Here is a 22639-nt window from a genome sequence, read left to right as displayed (position 1 = left end):
CCCAGCACCTGGGAGGCAGAGGCAGGTGGATCTCTGTGAGTTCAAGGCCAGCCTGGTCTACATAGTGAGTTCCAGGACATCTGGGGCTACAGGGAGACCCTGTCTCAAAAAGACCAAAAAAGAATCCTAGACGATTTTTTCTTTCCTTCAAGGCCAGCCTGGTCTACATAGTGAGTTCCAAGACATCTGGGGCTACAGGGAGACCCTGTCTCAAAAAGACCAAAAAAGAATCCTAGACGATTTTTTCTTTTCTTCAAGGCTGGGGCTGTAGCTTAGCAGCAGGCACTTGCCTAGCATGCGGAGCCTCTGGGTTCCAACCCCCTCACCCCACCATCTTTGTGAAAACAAAGCCATTCCAGACAGCTATGAGGAGGGCACCACATTCAGCCAGCGCCAGACGTGTATTTCTGTAGTCTCTTCCTGACGGGAGGCCACTGGTCACTTCGAGTGGCTCCAGCATGTTCCACCTGCAGAGGCTCAGCCCTGGGGCAGAGGCAGGGCCAGGGCCCCACAGTAGCCACAGCCAGCAGTAAAGTGTGCTGCTGCTCGAGGGATGTGGTCCATCCATTCTGCCCTCCTCACAGGCCCACAGCAGACAGTCCTGAAGAGCCAATTAACTGCATGCTTTTCCATTGTCTGTGTATGTCTGTATTATATGTACATTATAATGTGCATGCATACCTGTGCACACGTATGTGGAGGTCAAAAGTTGGTATCCAGTGTGGTCAAATTTAGTGCTGTTCTTACATTTTACATAAACATTTTCCAAATCCCATGATACAACCATGGTCCATGTAGACCGGCTCTGGGCCCTGCGTGTCCCCTCAGGGTGGCTGGGGTGCTGCCTTCCAGGCTATCTTCAGCCCCCTGGGTTGGCATCAGAGTTCCCACCTTCTCCATATGGCTGTGATGCCTTGGCAGTGGCGAACCTGCAGAATTCTGTCCACCACGGGCACTACTGCACCTCCACTGACCCTCGGGGGAGCAGGGTGGAGACGCTCACAGGATGCAGGCCAGCCCTCACCTAGGCTCTGAGCAGTCACCATGACCCTCCACCATCTGGAAAAGCTGAACCCACCCAATCCCAGCCACCCTCCCGGGCTTCCACTCCCATGTGAATCACACCCCAGAGAAACAGATCACAAGGCTCAGAGCAAGGCTTCAAAACCATTTACTCAAAACTGAAAGGAGGAAGAACCACACGTCCTGGTGACAACTTCACAGGGGACACCGGGGCCAGGGACAACAGCAGCTGTTCTTTCCAGGCCCTCTGTGACCCTCAGGCAAACCTAAGCTGACCTGAAAGGTCTGTCAAGAACTGTGTCTGGGCCGGGGCTTGGAGGCGCTCCAGCAAACCCACATTTTCCAAACAGGCTCGTGAGCCCAAACACTAGCGAAAGCGAAGCTGGGCTGAGAAGCTCCGGCTGGTTTCTGTGAACACAGAAGGACCCACAGACTTCCCTGCAGCTGTCTTCAGGGTTGCTCCGCCCACCAAAGGCTGACCACATGGGCCATGGACTGTGAATGAGTCAAATCCCCACAGTACCAAGCCACACCCTCCTGCTGCAGAAGCCTCTGTAGGACAGACCCTACCCAGATCCCCAGCAGAACCGCAGACCCAGCCTATGATAACACAAAAACCTGAGGAGGCTGACAGAGGTGAGGGTTACACAGGGACACTTTCCAATCAGGACAAGGGGTCAGGGGAGAGGTAGGAGCCGGGGGGGCAGGGCAGCCTCACATTACAGGACTGGATGCTTAGTGTCGCCTGTGCCTCACTGTCTTGAAGAAGAGAGTCAGAATCTGGGAAATCAGATGACCTAGAGTTCATGGGGTGAGGTCTGAGGAGGGTGGTTCCTCTCCACTGCTGCCCATGAGCACTAACAAGTGCGCACAGGAAGGTAGGGTGAGAGCTTACAGACCACAGAGCAAACTGCTGGTGGGCTGGGGAGAGCCAGTCAGCAGGTGGGAGTCAGTGCCGTCTAGAACACAGTGCCCAGCTCCATGTTCTTGGTAAGTCTAACAGACACGTGCCTCCAAGCCCACTGTGCATGAAGTGGGGAGGGACTGGCTGGCACAGCATCTGACCAAGGCCAGCCACCGCTAAGCCACCCTTGCTGCAGGCAGCATGCAGGGTCAAGGAGGACCCCGGGAAGAGGGGCGAGGTTGCTGCAGAGGAGACGGGTCAGACCTTGAACACATGCCACTGGCAGCCAGCAGCAACCAGGAACCCAGCACAGGGTCAGGACCAAGGGAAAAAGGAGTCCAGAACTCCCACAAGACTCCCAAAGCCATTCACACACCACAATCAATGTCAAAGGTCTGAGCAATGGCGGCCAGCACCCTGACACTGTGGGGCTTGCCCACATCAGGGACTAGACACAGACATTTGCAACGTCCTCAGCAGAGATCTCCAGCCCACACAGACACATCCTCTGGAACCTTGCACCTGACCTCAATCACACGATCTCCACACACAGCAGAGCTTGGTCAAAAATGCAGACCCTGGAAGGTCTTCCCACCAACTTCCTACACAGCCTCAGCTGCAAAGCGGCAAAGTGCCGTGTGGGGAGGACCAGGGATGCCACCCACCTGCCACCATGGAACACCGTGGACGTGGCTCTGCTCTCTACACTGGGAGCACAGGCTCCTCTGAAGCTGTTATCACCTATATCCAACAGCGATGTCAACCCTTACCAACCCTCACCTGCAGAGGACGGGGCACCATGGTCAAGGCTGGTGACTTATGGAACCTGCACATGTCCCTACTCAACCGGAAGGGGCTGAGGCCTAGGACAGAAAGCCACATTCTCCGAACTGGAGGATCCTAGTGGCCAAGAGGAGCCGGTGTGCAGATAAGGCAGTGCCTTCCTAGCTACTGGCTGTCACCCAGGCCATAACCACCAGGACAGACCTACAGATCCTGGATCCCACACACCAGGAGCCAGAAGCCAGGCTAGTAGCCATGGCAATGCCATCAGTAGGAACCACTCAGACACCAAACACTAACTAGAAGGTATGACCCCTGAACCTGAGACCTTTCTTACTCTGAAGTAGTAGCTCTTGATATGCTTCTTAGTGCTAAGGGGACAGCTCTGCTGGCCTTCCCCCCACCCCCACCCCCCACAAGCCTCGGGCTCTGGGGGAGAAATGCATCCTCTTGATTTTCTGAGAGCACAGCGAGGCCTGAAGAGCCGGCCACACACCCAGCAATCAGTCTCCACTGTCCCTGAGGCTGCATGTCTCATCACCACTGTTCGGGACCTGCCTCATCTGCACAGGAGAAAGTCAGGACTAACAAGGACGGAAGGTGACAAAAGGTCTGAGCTCTATTCTGCAAAGATGCTAGAGGTTGGGACCCAGCCTGGCAGTCGGCTGCAGACCCCACTACATACCTGGCGGTAAGCCAGTGTCCCCAAGCCTGGCTAGGCAGGACATGACGACTGTTGTCCCGAAGCTCTCGTAATCTGCTCCTGGAGCAAGGGGAGAAGGTGCTGGGTACAGGGGCTGGAGCAAAGGTCAGTCAGGGAGGACATGTGCACCCTCGTGTCTCTGTGCAAAGCCCCACGTGCAGCTACCTTCCAGGGTCCCTCACAAACAGGATGTGCTCTGAGCAGCCAGCCTGACCACTTGAAGCAACCAGGAGGGAAGGTAGCCTAGAGGTCCACTAAAAGAGTGGAGAGCCACAGGCTGAGGAGGTGCCAAAGGGAGTTCCCAAGGCTCTGGGCTCCGGGTTTCTGGCCTTCAGGAGACACTAACGGTGGCAAGACCTCAGCCAGGAATCACCAGCAGAGATATCAGAATGGCCCGGCACCCAGGGTCAGTGGAGTTCTCAGTTGGCGTGGCCTCCATGGGCACTGCCACACAGAGCTATGACTCTAGAAAACCGTCACCTGCACACACCATGAAACAAAGCCTACAGGGACACAATGTGCTATCAGACCAGGGCAGGGCCTGCAAACAGGAAGGGCAGCTCTCTACAGAGCAAGTCTTGTCTGCTGGACAAGCAAGTGGCATGGCAGCTTGGCAGGTGCGACATGGGCCAGAGGCCACCAGGATAGATGAGTGACAATCCTTGCTGACCTCTTAGCAGCAGCCCCATCTCACTAGGGAAAAGGGTCACAGTGAAAATCCAAGGAACTGAAAATCCACTTAGGGTCCCACACCTGACATGCTGCCAACTCCACATGGTCACCATGTTCCCTGTCTCTACCTGACCACATCCAACTGTGACTACTCGGCTCATGCAGGGGGACCAAGTGCAGCAGAACAGCTCCCATGATGCATTTCAGCTGCACAGGGGAAGGATGGAGGCTGTGTCATAGCCCTCTCTGAGGACACGGCACTCTCAGCTTGATTTTGTGTGTCAGGGCCACTCAGCTAGACAGACCCCTCCCGCCCCCCGCTCCTTCCTCTTTCCTTTTTTTCTCACATGCTCAGCCTTCCCCTTCACAGCTCCCGAAAATCAAATGTACAATATGTTACACGCTATACATAAAGTGTCTGGGGCCGCTGGGGCCCTAGTGAGGAGGCGCGTGTTCATTTCCAAAGTACATGCTGCTTCCACCCCAGCAGGCCCTGGCCTACGCCGCTCGGTGCGGACGCGACACGACGGTCAGGAGGTGAGGGACTGGATGTTCTTCAGCATCTCATCGAAGGCCTGTGGCGATGGTGCATCCGCGTTCTGGAAGGCAGCCTGGACCCGGCTGTACAGGCTGAAGGACTTTAGTTCCAGCCAGAGGAACCCAAAGCGGTCCTCATCAAACAGGACGAAGACACCGGGTGTGCGCTCCGGGCTGGTGAAGCCGTGGCCAGCGATGAGGCCTGTGCCATAGAAACTGGAGAGACAAGGGAGAACGTCAGGAGGGGCCTCGGGAGCACTCCCACCACGCAGGACGCCCAGAGTGACACTGCACAAGCACTACCACATATGCCAACCTCAGCGGCCAGCAAGTCTGCAGTACCCACGAAGGGCCTGACTTTGCAGGGCAGCTCAGAGGGGGCTGGTCGAGCTCTGCTGACAACAGGCAGCAGACAGGAGTGCGACCACTTGGGCAGTCTGTGCAAGAGCCCAGGATTTCCCATTGCGGCCCTGAGTACACTGCGACGGCTGAAACTGGAGCGCCAGGCGCCACCCAGGAATCCACTCCAGAGAACAATCTTCACAAAGCAGGCAGAGAGGTCAAGACTCACTTCCAGATCGTTCCATCACCTTATACGATTCAGATACAACAGAGACGCAGGCTGCTGTAAGGCCTAGATCTGCATCAGAGTGAAACACAGTTCTTTCCTCACGACTAAGAGCTCCCAACAGGTGAGCATCTGGGGACTGCCCTGGGATCTCCTCATGCCCCTGCCCGTACCCCAGGCATGTGCCCTGCACTGCTCACCTAGAGCCCAGGCCACAGGGGCTTCCATGTCTGCAGCAGGCACCCGCCCTCCGGGGCCATGGGAGCCCATCCTTCCACAGAGGCTGGGGCTGCCTGATGGTTTAGCCAGGGAGGGGCCTGGACTGCCCTGGTCATGGGCCACGTCATGTGCAGAGAGCTGCACGTGAGCCCTAAGCCACTGGAGACGTCAGGACTGCAGTGCTTATGCAGTCAGCACAGCCTCCTCTAGTACAACATCCAGCTACAGCTATACGGGAAGGAGTTCTGTACAGACCCACAGCAGAAACTGCACCCTGTCCCGTGACCATCCTCACCAACATGGAACAGGGCTGACTCCGCCAGAGCCATTCAGATGCCCAACTCTCTGAGAGTAGCCGGATGGGACGCACAGTCACCCTACGATGTCGGCTCTACTGGGGAATCCAACACATCATCACAGGTGCCACAGCAGCCGCCAGCGGCAGAAGGAAAACAGTCACTTGACAAGGCAGAGCAAAGTAACTGACAGGAGACTCACGGACTTACCCTCGGCTGGCCCCCAGAGCAACTGCCCTGCACGAATTAAGATGGTGGCACAGTCTAGACTTCTGTCTAGTTCGGCAGCCACCAGCCAGGAACTCTGGCCGGTGTCATCATGGAATGGATCTTTCATTTTCATTCAATTTTAGCTGACTTACAGCATCAGAGTACGTGGGACAGGCCCTTCCTCTTCTACACAGAATGGCCCAAATGGCATGGTGGCCCCAACGCGGGCTTTGAACAAAGGCCAGAGCTAAAGCCCCTTAAGAGGCAAAAGTCACGCGAGGTGTGAGCTGGCGCCCAAGAGACCGACTATGGTCAGTGGCCCAGGGCCTGTGGGGTGCAGAGGGAAGACAGCAGTGCCCACCTCTCCCTCACCACGGTGAAGCCACCAAGGCGGGCCAGTTAGAGGCAGCACAGAGCAGCTGGCAGGGGAAGAGGGACGGGACCGAAGGGCTGTGCTCAGAACCGTGCTCACCAAGCAGGATGGCGCCACCCACAGGACACACAGGCACGCTGCAGGCTCTGGTGCCCCCGGGGAAGGGACTCTGCACTGCCTACCTGCAAAGTTGTGGGGTCCTTTACTTGGCTAACCAACCACGTCGTTACCATGCTTCGTGACAGCACACGGCGCTACTGTGCTATCATGAGGCACCTGTGGAGGCCCTGCATCCTGGAAGCTCTGGGGAACCCCATGGGTGGTCCCTCTAGAAATGCCCCACCATGGGCTCAGGGTTTGAACATTGGGGTGCATGCAAGGAGGCTGTGGAACCCTCCAGAGGTGAGATCTAGCTGGAGGCTAAGGTGACTGGAGAAGCCTCTGAAAGCTACAGCTGACTCCTGGTTCTGGTCAGTGCTCTGGTCCATCACCACGTGAAGAAGGAACATGGCCCCACCACGATGAGCTGAAATCTCTTTGCAACCACGAGCCAAAAATAAACCTTAGCAAGATGACTTAGTGGCAAAGGCACTGCCTTGAAGCCTGGCGATCTGAGTGGACCCTCAGAACCCAGGTGAAGGAAAAGAGAAGCAGTTCCCAAACGTGTCCTCTGACCTGCATGTGTACACCACGGCACACATGCCCGACACACACTAATGAACCTTTAGCTGCTTCCATCAGGTATCTGGGGCATAATGGCAGAACTGTGACTACACAATGAATGGACAAGAGGCTCCACTCAGCCAGGTATGAAGCAGGATCAGAACCACAGGCCAAGCCAGTAATACCCTCCAGTCTCAGGAGCACCCCACCTTACCAGGAGTGCCCCCCCACTGTGCAGCTGTGAGAAATGGGGTCCCTCCACCCTCTGGGAGTGCCCCCCAACTGTGCAGCTGTGAGCTGGCCCTTGTCCTCACCAGAGCCTGCAGGTGCGAGGATAGTCCTCATTCCTCGAGCTCACACCCACGGGCAGCACGAACGGCTGCCCCTGCCCAGATGAGGCTGGCTGCTTGGCGGCTGCGACTCCACGGCCAGGCTCTCTGCTGTCCTCAGCTAGCGAGCCGTCGGACCCCCTGGCTGACTGTGGCTCCTGGGGTGAGGCAGGGCCCTCACCAGCCTCCTGCTGCTGCTCCTGACGCACCTGCTCTCGGACCTCCAGGACGATTCTCGAGAGCTCATTGAAGTTGCGAAGGTTCTCCACATCCGGCAGCTGGATGCGGTGCCGCAGGTCGATCTCCACTGTCTGCTGTCCAGCAGGAATGTTGGGGTCACCCTGCAGAGAGGGCAGGTGGGCGTCAGTGGGACTGAGACCCACAGAAAACCACACAGCCTACAGGCAGGCCCACCTCAGGCCCAGGAGCACTCTGGCTCTGCCAGACTCACGAGGTGAAGGCAGCCTACAGACGCCCTTTACAGCAGGGCATGGCGGCACACACCTTTAGTCCCAGCACTCAGGAAGGCAGAGGCAGGTAGACTTCAAGATAAGCCTGGTCTACATAGTCATCCAGGCCAGCTGGGGCTACAGGGAGACCCTGTCTCAAAAAGACACCCTTTACAAATCAGCACCCGGAACAGTGGCCCCATGGGCGATGGCACAAGTGACTGACCACGTGCCCACTGAATGTGTAGGTCCATACACATGCTCAGCTACGCTTAGACTCCAGATGAGACTGACTCACCTGTGAAGCCCATGGACTAGCCCAGGGTCTAGCAAAGGACAGCCCAGGCCTGTCTGCCCAGAACACAGTTCCTGAGCCTGACTATACAGCTCCCTCCCCACATCTCCATGGGACCAGGAACTAAACCCTAGGGGAGGGGCTGGGGGAATACCCTACCATGTCAAGTGGGATCTGATTCTGAGTCTTATCATCCTGTTCCACATGGAGCTTCTCCCAGAACAGAGGGCCACTAGGCCATGGGAGCCCCATACAGAGGCTATGCAGCCCAGGGGACATCAGCAACCCTCCCCCAGGCCCCGGGCAACTCCTAGGACAGGTGAAGGTGGTGGGAAAAGTGGTCTTGGCAAAGTGCAGTCCACATACAACCTTTCCTAGCCCAGGGGAACTTTATCTGAGGCTGAAAAGCCAGCCCGGCCCAGGATAGAGCCAAGGCCAACATGGGCTACAGGGATGTCTTCCGAGACACAGGGTCTCCCCAGGCTCTAGCTAACCCTGAACCTGGGAGGTCGGGTCATCAGGGCTGGAGGAGCCTCAAGAACAGAATGCTCCAGCTCCTGGGGGCCAGCGTGGGTGACCTGGGCCCACCCAGGACAGCAAGGTGCAGTGGGCACTCATTCACTGAGTCCTGTGTCTCTGGAGCATGGTAGAGCTGCATGTACTGGGTCAGCAGGTGGCCGCTGAGGCCAGCAGGTGGCTGTGAGGACAGGGTCCTGCTCACCGTGATCTTGGTGCCCCTAGCACGTGGGCCGTGGAAGCTGAGCATCACAATCTCCAGGCCGTGGCTGCCGTAGGTACCCTTGAAGAGGCCTGGCTTGATGAGGTCATCGGGGTGGCTGGGCGGGAGGTAGATCCGGCGATACGTCAGGCAGTTGCTACAAGAGAGTGGGCAGAAGCACAGGGCTCAACAGGTATCCTCCTGGCCTGGGCAATCACTTGGTTAAGCCCCTCACCCCTCCCCCCCGGCCCTCGTTCACGGCACCACGCATCCCCAGGGCTTAGTGGGGCCAGCACACCAGCACAGTGCAACTTGCCATGACCCTTGGGAAAGGCACCTATGCCCACATCACTGTGAGGGGACATGCCCAGGCATGGAACCAGAAGCCATGAGGAAGGCCAAGTAAGACCTAAGCCTCCCAAGGCCACTGGCTTAAGCACACACTGGCCACTGGCAAGCCTACATTAGAGTGAGGGACAAATCAGACTGTGGACACCACAGGGTGTGAAGGGCACACAGCACCCAGAGACAAGAGGCCTGTACTCAGAATGCCCACTTAGAAAGGGAGGGATTGCATTCACAGTACCCACGAGGGGGATTACTGGGTTCACAGCACCTAGAGGAAGGGCTGCACTCGCAGTACCCACTGAGACAGGCCTTCACTCACTCGTACTGACTGGTGTAGATGAACTTCATCAGGATCAGCTCCTGCATGTGCTCATGGAAGATGTCCTCCAGCGTGCGGCCCCACTCCTCCCTCAGCCAGGTCCGGAACTCCTTCCCAGAGACCGAGAGCACAAAGTCACCGACTGGGGCAGAGAGGCTGCTACTCTGAGTCAAGGTGCACAGGCTCCACCCATCCACACCTACGGGGCTTCGGTGTAGATGAACTTCATCAGGATCAGCTCCTGCATGTGCTCATGGAAGATGTCCTCCAGCGTGCGGCCCCACTCCTCCCTCAGCCAGGTCCGGAACTCCTTCCCAGAGACCGAGAGCACAAAGTCACCGACTGGGGCAGAGAGGTTGCTACTCTGAGTCAAGGTGCACAGGCTCCACCCATCCACGCCTACGGGGCTTTGGTGGGCAGGTTAGAAGAGCAGGAGCCGGTGTACGCCTGGCTCGGGGTCTGAGGTGTCCCACCTGTGAAGGGCACAGGCCCAGGCCTCACCTTCCCATGCAGGCTTGGACTCCCAAGGGAGCAGAGGCTGTGGGTGTCACTGTGCCCACCCCTGGGCCCCTGGAAGAGCTGAGGCCCAGCAGGACACCTGTCACAGCCGCTGTTGACCTAGCTGGCCAGGCCACTGTCTGTGGCTACCAATGAGGAACATGGGAGGACCTGGCTGGAAAACTAAGTGGATTCTCCCTTCCCATGGTGCTTTCAATTTCCTCAACATGGGAATTTGTAAACACCATATCTGGGAGGCGCCATAACTCACTCCGCATTCTGCTACCCAGTCACACTCAGAATAGCTCATGCTCAATGGCTTGATTCTATACAATTAACAATTTACACAACCACTGGCTTCCTTACTGAACAGGTGGTTCCAGTGCATAGCATTAGCTCCACACAAGGAGGCCAAAGAATTTACAAGTAAAGCTACAATCACGGGTTAGGTGGCTTTACACAGCAAAGCTCAAGAAAGAGCTGGAGTCACCACAGAGCCTGAAGGAAGGCAGAGCCACAGGGACAGGGCCAAGACCCAGAGCCACAGGGACAGGGCCAACACCCAGAGCCACAGGGACAGAATCAACACCCAGAGCCACAGGGACAGAATCAACACCCAGAGCCACAGGGACAGGGCCAACACCCAGAGCCACAGGGACAGAATCAACACCCAGAGCCTCAGGGACAGAATCAACACCCAGAGCCACAGGGACAGAATCAATACCCAGAGCCACAGGGACAGGGCCAACACCCAGAGCCACAGGGACAGAGCCACAGGGACAGGGCCAACACCCAGAGCCACAGGGACAGAATCAACACCAGCAAAGAATGAACAGAAACGCTTATGTTTCCTTCACAGCATCCTTAACAAAACGGAGGCTGAAGACACACGCCTCAGTCCACAGGACCCCACTCTTCAAATCAGAACAAAGCTGAGAGCAACGCCTGAAAGACAGTCTCACACACACTGTCTACAACCAACACAGGGCCTACACCCTGCTAAGAACAGACTCCTACCACCTGCCCTCGGGTCCAACGGTCCCACAACCCATCCCCCAATCACCGGAGCCCATACTGGAGCTCTCCATAAATGCAAAGAACCCCACAGCAATGGTGCTGTGAAAACTGGACACCTGTCTCCCTTACGCCATCACAAGTGGCAGCTCAGCAGAGGCCACAAACATGCCATAGAGCCAATATTCGAGAAAGGGCACGACAACACCAAGAGAAGGTGACCAGGACTGTATTTTAAAGATGGCACACCCCTTTATCTCTATGAGTTCAAGGCCAACCTGGTCTACATAGTAAGTTCCAAGCCAACTGGGGCTACAGGGAGACCCTGACTCAAAAAGACAAAAAAATAATAATAAAGGGAGGGGGGCTCTCTGCAAACTGGGGGTCAAAGCTTTTTAGAGCATAACAAAGAAAAATATTTAAAAATTAGACTTCATCAAAATTAAGCTTCTCATTACAGTTGCTGAACGTTGGAGAAAAAAGAGTTTTAATCAAATAGGGGCTGGAGAGATGCTCAGCAGTCAAGAGCACTGGCTTGGTTCCCAGCACCCACATGGTGGTTCACAACCATCTGTAACTCCAAATTCAGGGTATCTCATGTCCCCTTCTAGCCTCCATGGGCATTGCACACAGGTGGTGCACATACATTCATGCAGGCACGCACATATACATACACATAAAAATTATACTTAAAAAAACAAAACCCAGTACATAACAAATGAACAGAGACTTCATCAGCACCTTGCTGGGCAGACTACAGCTAAATAATGCCCAGGGGCCGCCCTAGTTAGAGTCAGAACGTCAAGGTGCATGAACCGGTCGTCATTAGGATAACCACCTGCCATCCCAGTAGGATAGCCCCACTGTACAAGGATAATACAAGGGCCTGGAACCAGAGCACGGGAGGGACTTCCTATCTGTCCAGGGGACACACTGTGCCTAACACTCCAGCGGAAATCACCATAGTACATTCCTGAAAGCCCTGGGAGATGGCCACAGTGAGGTGCCTGTATGCTGTGTATGGCTGTACTCCCTCCTCCCCCACCTCTGCTCCCAAGGCCCTCCCATCTCCAAAGGCCTCCATGCAGGGAGGGGGTGGGCAGCTAGGAGGTGGGAAGGAAGGTACTGGTGTGCTGCTGTAGAGAAAGACCGGGCCGTGTCTGTGGACCTGGCTGGAGACAGCTGTCTGGGACTGGGAGATGGCCACAGTGAGGTGCCTGTATGCTGTGTATGGCTGTACTCCCTCCTCCCCCACCTCTGCTCCCAAGGCCCTCCCATCTCCAAAGGCCTCCATGCAGGAAGGGGGTGGGCAGCTAGGAGGTGGGAAGGAAGCTGCTGTAGAGAAAGGCCAGGCCGTGTCTGTGGACCTGGTTGGAGACAGCTGTCTGGGATGTGCCTGGGGATCTGTATTTGTTACCAGGGTCCAGGGCTGAGGAAATCCAGAGCTTTCAGACAAAGGACACCATCTCTGGCCTCACTCCTAACAAGAGTCGTCAGCAATCTCCAGCAAAGCACCTGCTCCCCGTAAGAGGCAGTGTTTTCTACCAGGGGCGTAGGCAACTACATTCGTAATCAGGAAAAATCCTCCCTTTCAACACCAAGGGGTACCGCCTCTGACCCGGCCCCATCCCCCTGCACACTACCAGAAACAACTTGACTTTCAGTGCTAGGTCTCAAGACGCAAAGCACACCACCAACAGCTCACGGGCCCTCACGTTAGGAAGCACAGCCCGTGCATCATGACTCCCCATGCCACATCTCTGCTAACAGGAACCACTGCACACTGACAGCCCAGAAAAGCTGTGCTCTGACAAATACCCTGCACTGGGCAAGGTCAAGTTCTTTAAAATGGAAATCTCGGAGCAACATAAAAGCACTTGTGCAATGAGCAGGACACTCCGCACATAGCCTCCCTGCACACTACAGTCTAGAAACCCGGCCACGGGTCCACTGAGAGGGAGAAGACAAGAGCCCCAGGTGCCCCTGGGGCTTCCCTGAATCACACACAGAGACACAGCTTTCAAATAGCCTCCTGGCAAGTGTGGAGGAGAGCCAAAGGATCAACTTTGGGCTGCCTTGGGGCCACAGCACGGCTTCTGAAAGGTGACCTGACGCAGGGGCTGCTGCCGGTCCTAGCTCTCGACTTCAGGCAGTGCCACCTCACACACCTCCACTTTACCCAGCAGGGAGGCCAGGCCAGCACCATGAGATCGGAGGACTGGGCATGCATGTGTCTTCCACAGCCTCCCTCTCACACTGGGACTCACCTCCTGCCTCCCACCCGACATCCTGTGGTGGTCCGTCTGGTTGCACTTGGTAGAGAATTCGTCCTTCTTCACGATCTTCAGAGCCACCAGAAAGGAAAGGACAGGGAGGCCAGCGAGTGAGTCCCGACACAGCACAGGACAAGGACGAGGAGAATGGCACAGCCCAGTGTCCACCCCACAAGGCAGGACGGTACGTACAGCTACCACCACCCTCTCCACCAAACCCACTGAGGTTCAAGACATGTCAAGTCTGATCTACTTGGAAGGCTGAGGCAGAGATACGCCTGAGCTTCAAGAGTGAACTCCAGGCCAGGCAACTTGGTTGGACTCTGACTCAAAACCAGAGGAGGGCTAGGTGGAAAACTCAGCGGCCGAGTGCCAAGTGCTTCTGGCATGCTTAAGTCTAAGAATCAACAGACCTGCAACAAGGTTTTAAAGGATGTGGGGTGGGCAGAGCCAGCTCAGCAGGTGAAATGCAAGGTCCTGATTTCAGATCCCCAGGAAAAATCTGGGCATGCTGGTGTGTGCCTGTAATCCGAGCCAAGGACATGGCGACAGGTGATGCCCTGGAGCTTGGCCAGTCCAGCCTAACCGCAAGGCTGAATTCCCAATGTGAGACCTTATCTCAAAAAACAAAGTGGGAGCTGGGTGCAGTGATACACGCCTTTAATCCCAGCAGAGGCAGAGGCAGAGGCAGGCAGATCTCTAGGAGACCAAGACCAACCTGGTCTACTGGCCTGAGTTCCAGGCCAGGTGGGGCTACAGGGAGACCTTGTCTCCAAAAGACCAAAAATAAAAACAAAACAAAAAAAACCCACACAAATCAAGGTGGCTGGCTCCTGATGAATGACACCTGAGGGGTCCTCCAGCTTCCACATGCACACACATGCCCACGCATGTATATGCACGCACACACACAAAATGAAATTTTTAATTTTTAGGCTATCTTTAAAAAAATAAAAAACCAAGATACATTTATAACAAGCCAGCTGTCCAAAAAAGAACTAAAACCCTGTCGTCTAGCATGTACACATCTAGCATGTGCGCCTCCAAACACAGGCATGGTGTCTCCCCCACCAGGCTTGGAGCAGTGATTATTGGAGCTGGCATTGGAGTGCGACATCTAACTCCTGCGAAAAGGAGGGAAAGACCTGAGCTTGCAGGGAAGGCAGAAAGTCTCCAAGCAAATGCGAAAATGCAGGGATTCCAGCAGTCTCCGTCACGCCAGGCCAGCGCCAACCACACTCAGTAAGGGGAGACCTGTCCCCTCTCTGCTGAGCTGGACGGGCTCAGCACACTTGTGACAGCCTGCAGCTAAGAGTGCGAGACACGTGCCGGCACCCGCAGGGATGGCGCACCATCTCTCGCTACATGTGTCAGTCACGCCCCAGGGGACCCAGCACTCCCCTACCTGGATGTGGCCACTGTGAGGTCCTTTGTGGCCGTACATACATTCCACCGTGGCTGACTGCCTTTCCATCAGGTGGATCCTAAACAGAGGCTTGAATCGCATGGGGTCACCAACATGGGGGTCGTGAGGAGGGAGGTACATCCAGCCGATGATGAACAGGCCGTCCACCTGCGGCCAGGAGACAGGGTTCATGCTGAGCATGCTCTTCCCCTCCTTCAAGCAGACAACCCTGATCTAGAGCAACAAATGACTACACACCCACAGCCAGTGTCCCACAAACATGAGCATGCAGCGTCAGCGTCCAGATGAGGCCCCTATGGACACTTGCACCTGTCATCAGTCAAGGACACCGTGAGAAGGCTAACAAACTGCTTAGAACAAATCTTTGCTCACTTGGAAAATAAAATCTGGCCCCAAAAAGTGACCCAACAAGAAAACCTTGTCAATCTTCTCTGCCAGACACAGAGAGGGGTGGCTCGTGCCCCACAGAAAGGCACTGACATTCTGGTGTGAGCACCTCCCTCTCCCGCGCCCCTGACAGCCGACCCCGCAGGAGGCTCCGACTCACCACCACATTCAGCAGTCCTCCATATGGCCCGATGTCTGGCTGCCACAGCCCCAAAATGTGTCTGTATCGATGAAGCACTGCAGAAGGAAAGAGCACGTTCACCAGCATGCTCCAGGGTAGGCAAGGAGACCACCTCCACCGTGGCCCACTGTAGTGGGTCACCAAGGCCATTGCCTCCACACAGGTGCTGCTCAGACAGTGGATAAGTCAGGGTGTTCCTGCAGGCCCTGGCTGTCCGTGCACAGTGGTGGTGGTGTGCACAGTCTTTGCAAGCTGAGGAAGTCACAGAAGCCTTCTGAGAACTGCTCACACTCAGGTCAACCAGGCAGGACCACAAAGGCCGAGTGGCCACCTTGATCTGAGGTGGAGAGGGAGGAACAGCCCGGTCTTTGAAGTACATAGCCTGTTAAGAGAATTGTCACCACCCCAGGTCCAGCCCATGACCATCACAAGGGGTTAGAACAACAAGATGTCGGTCATCCGCCCAGGCTCAAACTCCAGGCCTCTAGAGTCCTGAGTCTATTTCTAAACACAGTGAGGCCAGCCCTGGCCTGATGGTCACAACTGGATGGGTCTGTTTGTCACAGGAATGGTAATACCAGCACCTCAGGAAATACAAGTGCTGAACTCGACAGGAAGAGCCTGGGGAGGCCAAGTGTAGAACACACTGATGCCTGCGTCTTACTCTGAATGCATCAAATGGCGGCCAGCACATCCTCTGAAGACCAGCTTAACCAATGCCAGGCTGGTTGGTTAGCCTGAGATGCCACTAAAAATTTCCAGAGAGCAGACCAGGTCACACAGGCTGGGGGCACACGGACCTACGGCCCTTAATTTCCGTAAGTGTGAAGCCTTCGTCTTAGACATTCACGCAGACAGGCAAACCAGCCTGATGAGCAGGCGACACACAGCAAGTGCATTCATCCCGCAGACATGAGCTGCCACCCCAGGAGAAGCAGGAAGCCGTGTGATGATGACCTTGCTAAGCCTGATAATGTGCGGCGGTTGGTCGGGTCTCACTGTGGGGCCCGTGCTGACCTGGAACACACTGAGTAGCTGGTGCTAGCCTTGAACTTCGTCAGTCCTCCTGCCTCATCCCAAGTGCTGGCATTACAGGCATGACCCACCACGCCCAGCTGGACCTCGATGTTTTTCCCAAGAATTGCCCCCTTGCACCTGCCTCTGAACTAACCCCAGGAAGAGCAGGCAGTGTCTGCGCCAGAGAAGGGGGTGCCGGGCTCATGGCAGAGCAGCCCGTGTCAACCCAGGGTCCAGAGAGACCATGAAGCGTGTGAGAAGAAATGAATGGGGATAACAAGTGCCCTTAACTCCAGCTCCAGGGGACTGACGCCCTTTTCTGGTCTCCAGGGGCACCAGGCACACACTTGGTGCACTTACATACATGGAGGCAAAACACTCATACACATAAAATAGAAATACCCATCACACACAGAAGAATCAGAGGGTGACTCCACCCTGTTTTTAGACTTTAGGATGCATCCCAATCACTGTAGGGGACACCGTTTGTGGCTCCACTGGGGGGGCTGCGGCACTGCAGGAGGTCCCCCACCAGACTCAACTGGGCAGTAAATAACCAGGGCTCACAGTGGCCATCCGGTTCCTGTCCCGACGTGGGCAGCCCTGCACGTCTCAGACCTCTAGAACATCAGACCTGCGTGAAGCTCTAAGCACTGGTCCATTGGTACCTCAACCCTCCAGGCCTTCAAAGCATCATGTGAGGCCAACAGTTTTCGTCGACTCTCCCAGCGCTGTCCCCTGAGCAGGGAAGGCTGCTTGGCCAGGACACGGTGTTCTGGAGACCTGTCTACCATCACGTGGGAAGCACCTCCATTCTGCAAAGTGCCCCCCTCCCAAGCTCAGCTCCGCATGGCTCCCATGCCTTGGTTCAGTCAGTTCACGTCTGTGCCCACTACATAAGCAAAGGTGTTCGCTAGCGGCTGTGCAAGGTGCCCACACTCCACCCAGAAGCATACCAGGCGAGCGTGAGCACCAGGAAGATGATGGTCACTCAGCAGCTTCTGCTTGACAGAAACTGGCCGTTTGTAAAACTTCACTATTTTGTTTTGAAGTCAGGACTGGCCTCAAACTCACCATGTAGCCGAGGCTGGCCTTGAACTCCTGATCCTCCTGCCCCTGTTTCCCAAGTTCTGGGAGGACAGGCAGGTCCACCACACCCAGCCAACTGTCTTTTTGACAACTGAAGTTCATTCACTCTGCCACCTCTACCCAACCACTCTTGTTCAAAGAGTAGACCAGCCACTATGGCTTACAAAGCCACCACAGCTCAGTCAGAAAAGGAATCCGTTCATCTTTACATTCTTGCCATCTTGCCAGCCCAAGAATCCGGTTCTGAAAGAGCAACTGTTGCTCCTGTATGTGACTACTGTGGGTGTGATGCTGGTGCTGTTTTTTTAAAAAATATTTTATTTATTATTTATGTGTATGAGTGTATTGTCTGCATGTATGTGAGTGCACCCGTGTCGTGCACTGCCGTGGAGGTCAGAAGAGGGCATCAGATCCCCTGGAACTGGAGTTAAGGACGGTTCATAGCCGCCATGTGGGTGCTGGGAATCAAAACCCAGGTCCTCTGCAAGAGCAGTCAGTGCTCTTAACCACTGAGCCATCTCTCCAGCCCTTGATTCTGGTTTTTTAAGTTCACGCTCTTCCAGTAGGACAGTGACTGACTGGTGAAGTTAAGACATTGGCCTACACTTCTTTTTGGTTATTTATGTTTAATTATATTTTTTGTCTTTTTGAGACAGGGTCTCCCCTGTAACCCCAGCTGGCCTGGCACTCACTATGTAGACCAGGCTGGCCTCAATCTCACAGAGATCTGCTTGCGTCTGCCTCCCGAGTGCTGGGATTAAAGGTGTGCGCCACCACGCTTGGCTGGTTGCTTTTTAATCTCATTTATGTGTATGTATACCCTGTGTGTGGGGTGCCCCTGGAGGACAGAAGAGGATGGATTTCCTGGGGTTGGAGGGACAGGCAGTTGTACACTGCCTGATGTGGGTGCTGGAACTGAACTTGGGTCCTCGCTCTGGGGCAGGCAGGACTCTTCAGTGGTTGAGCCACCTCTCCAGCTCGTTTTGTTTTTTGAAATATGTCTCACTTTGTGGTCCAAACTGGCCTGGAATTCACCATGTAGCCCAGGCTAACCTCAAACTCAGCAATCCTCCTGCCTTAGCCTCCTGAGTGCGGGATGGCAGGCCTGTATCCCTGTCTCATCTTAAACAGAGGAGCCTCGCGGCTTATGTCTGCCTTCTGCTCTCTGCCCTGCTTCAGTTTTTGCTGTCGCTTCCTCAGAGTTGGACAGTGAGATGTGTCTCACCCAGTGACTGACGGGCACTGCCCAAGGCCAGGAAGCTGTGGGAACCCCTGTGGACAGCACCCAGGCCGCCACTCAACGTGACCCATCACAGCAAACCACAAACCAGGACTGCAGCAGAGCAAAGGTGGCAAAGCCAGGTCAGCAGCGTCCCAGGACCGGCCATGAGCCCAGGTGCGCCATGCAGCGCCACGGCAGAAGCCACAGCAGCAGCGGTACGTACGGCAGGTGTACACGTCTCTGTACTCCATGTGCTCGTAATCGGGGAGGATTTTCATGAAGCGTCCCGACTTCACACGCGGGTTAATACCTGGACAGACAGGGCGGGGACAGGCTGAGGATGGTGCCCTTCCCACATGCACCCCCTCTGTCCTGCCCCCACATGCTGGGCGGCTGTGCCAGGAGGCTGTGCCAGGCTGGCCCTGATGGCTGTACAGCACACCTGAGGACTTGTTTCCCTGTTTGCTGCAGCTTACTGGGGCACAGAGGTGGGGTGCCCGGGGAGCTGGGCAGGGCCCTTCCGCAGGCACTGCTCTGGCACTGTGTGTTTTAAGGTGACATCACACCTGTCCCAGCTGAATCCAGGTTGACCAGCTCGGCCACCTGTTCGGAAACTCGGATGGACTCTGTTCAGCCCTCCATCCCCGGGCTTAGGAGTGTTCACAGACTGTCAAAGTGCAGCTCCAGCACTGTGATTGACACATTGGCCAGTGCAGCACCCCCAGAGCTGGAAACCGGGCTGGAAGGCCTGGCCCTGCACCTGCAAATACAGCCAGGGAGTCCAGACAAGCACCCAGTTGTCCCTGCTTCCCTGTGCACCCCGCCCTCACGTCAGTTCCCAGGCCTGTGTCCAGGTGGGTTTTCCCACAGGTCAGCAAGACACAGCTGAGGTGCTGCATCCTGGAGCGCTCCGTTGGCCATCATGGGACATTCTGATACCTGGGCAGTGCCCATACCCGCATCCCTGCCAGGATGAGACTTGCTGCTCGCCGCTCTGGAAGAGCAACCTGAGCTGGCTGGTTTGCAACAGGAGGTCAGGAGGCCACACTCAACAGTCAGAGGAGACACACCACCCAAGGCACCCACGACAACCACATGACCACAGACTGGGAAGTGGACTCCGTGGGCTCTGAGAGGCCATCTGGAGACGGGAAGGCTGCACTGGGAAGGTCAGGAGACTTTGGAAAGCAAAGGAGCTGGTGAAATAGGAGAGGGGGAAGAGCTGCCGAGAGGGTGGAGCACGGTGGGCAGGCAGCTGAGGAAGCCAGCAGAAAACTCCATTCCCAACTCCCACATGCCATCTACATCCACCAGGCTGCAGGCCCAACTCAACTCAGAAACACAGGCCATTCCTATCCAGTCCACGTTGCTGGGCTCCAAAGGGCCATGCAAACAGGACAGGCTGTCGTGGACAGCAGGTAGAACAAGTGCACCACAGCACAGTGGACACTACAGCTAACCCTGTTCACTTTGAACAGAAGGGAGGACGGCAAGTTCCCAACACCAGGAATCCACTGGAGGTGACAGACACGTCAATCACCCAACCTGGTCAGTACATGTAGCACACACAGACCAGGGTCACACTGTACCCGACAAACGCATATGGTTATTATGCACCTGTTAAAACAGAGCATACAAGAGCTGGGTGTAGTTGCGCACACCTTTAATCCCAGCACTCAGGAGGCAGAGGCAGGCGGATCTCTGTGAGTTCAAGGCCAGCCTGGTCTACATAGTGAGTTCCAGGCCAGCTGGGGCTACAGGGAGACGCTGACTCAAAAAGACCAAAACCAACCAAACAAACAAAAAAACAGAGATAGGAGCCGGGCACTGAACCCTCAACACCACCAAAAAAAATATACATTAAGTAAAAACACAGGTCCCAGATGTCTCACAGAAGATGCCTTTAGCCACAATGAACTAAAAGTGAGGTCACTGATGTGCCCAGGACGGGAGAGAGCAGCACCTGAAGGCAGCCGAGGCGGCCAGGGTTGTGTCAGTGTTACTGGGCGGTAGCGTCTGAGAAAACACAGCAGCATCCCCCAAACTGTCTTCGCCCACCTGGCACTGGGGGTTTCTAGAACAAGGCAAGGACAGATAAAACAGAGACTGACTCACGCTTGGCATAAACGTCGCGACATGACACGCCCGTGATCTCCAGCTTCCGCAGGTTCTCACAGACACCGTACTCTGCAACAAGAGAACACACCAGACTGAAATCAAGAAATCACAGAGCAGCTGGATAACGCCAGCAAGCAGGGCAGGGCAGGGCAGGGAGGCCAGGCAGGATGGGTGGGGAGGACGGGCGGGAAGGCCGGGCAGGATAGGTGGGGAGGACGGGCAGGGAGGCCGGGCAGGGAGGCCGGGGAGGATGGGTGGGGAGGACGGGCAGGGAGGCCGGGAAAGATGGGTGGAGAGGACGAGCGGGGAGGCTGGGCAGGGAGGCCGGGGAGGATGGGTGGGGAGGACGGGCAGGGAGGCCGGAGAGGATGGGCGGGGAGGCCGGGCAGGGAGGCTGGGAAAGATGGGTGGGGAGGCCGGGCGGGGAGGCTAGGCAGGGAGGCCGGGGAGGATGGGTGGGGAGGATGGGCAGGAGCCCCCACCCCACCCTGCACACCAACCATTCTGACACAGTTCTGCAGCCCAGCTACACAAATGAGACAAGCTGCTCGGTGGTCTGGAAACAGTGGCTGTTTCCATGAATAATGCTACAGTTCCAGAGGCCCACCTGACCCACAGCATGGCTCACCTTAGCTCTGGCCTGCCACCAGGAACCTGCCAGACCTGGTGAGGAGTGGGACATGCCCTGCCCCTTTCGTCAAGATGCCCTGGTCCCACCATGGGAAATGTAAACGACACGTACTACCCTTTCTACCAAAGGGTTAAATAGACAAAGTTCCATCTTCAAAGAAATCTGGAAAAGACACCACCCAGCTCCCTCCTCAGTCAGTAGTCCTCTAAGACCAAAGTGTGAGCTCACTGCTGTGCTGTGCTGAAGACTGCGTCCTGGCCTCCACAGTTGCATTTTGCAGGGCTGGAGAGACGGCTCAGTGGTTAAGAGCACTGGCTGCTCTTACACAGGACCCAGGTTCGAGTCCTAGCACCCACATGGCAGCTGACAACCTATCCGTAACTCCAGTTCCAGGGGATCTGACGCCCTCTTCTGGCCTCCAAGGGCATTGCATGCACATGGTGCACTTAACATACACGCAGGCAAAACACCCACATACATAAAAATAAATTAAAGTTGCATTTTGTTCATCAACTGTGCCCCTTTAAGTTAGCTTTAAGTTAGCTAATTGAATCAGAACGTGAGGCCAAGCTCCCCCACCACTCAGAGTGAGGCACAGGACCCCTTGCTAGGAATAAAACCCAGCGGGACCCAATGGGTATGCTTGCCAGCTTGATGGGGCAGCAGGGCTGCACACCTTTCTGCCAAAGTAAAACTTTTGCCTTGCCAAAATCCGTGGATTGTGTGGTCATTTCCTTGAGACCTCCAGACCCAGTTCTAACATCACAGCCAGTGAAGGGTCCTCGGCACCCTCCCCATCCTCCCACCCAGATGACAGCATGTGTCTCCTGATCGCTGCCCCATGCCATCTACCCCAGCTCCACTCCACCCCAACACACTCCAGCCAAAAGCCAGCCCTCTACCTCAGGCCTCACGTGGTGGAGGCAATGTCACTGCACCAGTCCTCACCAGAGCTGCCCACAGCCCAGCAGCCCCTGCCCACAGTACACAACTCACCAGTACACCCAGCCAGGCCCCATTGCATTTAGTCCTGCCCAGGAGAAGCCCACGCCATCTCCATCAGCAGAGGTTGGAGGTGCAGAGGTGTGACCTGCACATTGAGAACCTGGGCCTGCAGGGGTCAGAGGCCAGGACTAAAGTTGGGAGCACAGTTCCCCTTGACATGCACACAGCATGAGAATGAGCAGGGGGCTGCTCAAAGACAGTCACAGCTCACACCTGCAATGTTCATACACCTACAGTGTTCAAAGTGACCTGCCAGGTCAGGACTCAGGCCCTGTGGCAGGGATAGACACCAGTCATCTGGAATGGGACTCGATATAGCCCGGTGGGAGGCTCCAATGTTGTACCCTAATGCATCACTCTGACAGTCCC

At 55.8% G+C, this 22639-nt stretch overlaps 1 protein-coding gene across 1 annotated transcript; it reads right to left on the bottom strand.

Moving 5' to 3' along the window:
• Positions 1-1148: 1148 nt before the first annotated feature.
• Fbxo31 (F-box protein 31) lies at positions 1149-20728 on the bottom strand. The gene is made up of 8 exons (XM_008840569.2): positions 20632-20728; positions 15168-15244; positions 14600-14767; positions 13189-13263; positions 9410-9519; positions 8746-8899; positions 7266-7621; positions 1149-4838 (listed from the first exon to the last, which is right to left on the bottom strand). The coding sequence occupies exons 3-8, from the start codon at positions 14738-14740 to the stop codon at positions 4616-4618; spliced, it is 1059 nt and encodes a 352-aa protein (XP_008838791.1). The 5' UTR covers positions 14741-14767; positions 15168-15244; positions 20632-20728; the 3' UTR covers positions 1149-4615.
• Between the last annotated feature and the right edge of the window lie 1911 nt (positions 20729-22639).

The sequence above is a fragment of the Nannospalax galili genome, unplaced genomic scaffold, assembly GCF_000622305.1.
Source record: "Nannospalax galili isolate Female #2095 unplaced genomic scaffold, S.galili_v1.0 scaffold459, whole genome shotgun sequence".
NCBI lineage: Eukaryota > Metazoa > Chordata > Mammalia > Rodentia > Spalacidae > Nannospalax > Nannospalax galili.
The sequence above is the reverse complement of the archived record's forward strand: the minus strand, read 5'-3'. Positions and strand labels throughout refer to the sequence as shown.

Coding starts and splice junctions, on each gene's coding strand:
- Fbxo31 (XM_008840569.2), bottom strand. CDS start 14,740: ATGTACCTCCCTCCTCACGACCCCCATGTTGGTGACCCCATGCGATTC. Junction 7,622..8,745: donor CTAGGGGCACCAAGATCACG/GTGAGCAGGACC, acceptor CCCTCTCTGCAG/GGTGACCCCAACATTCCTGC. Junction 4,839..7,265: donor CCTCGCACCTGCAGGCTCTG/GTGAGGACAAGG, acceptor TTGTCTCTCCAG/TTTCTATGGCACAGGCCTCA.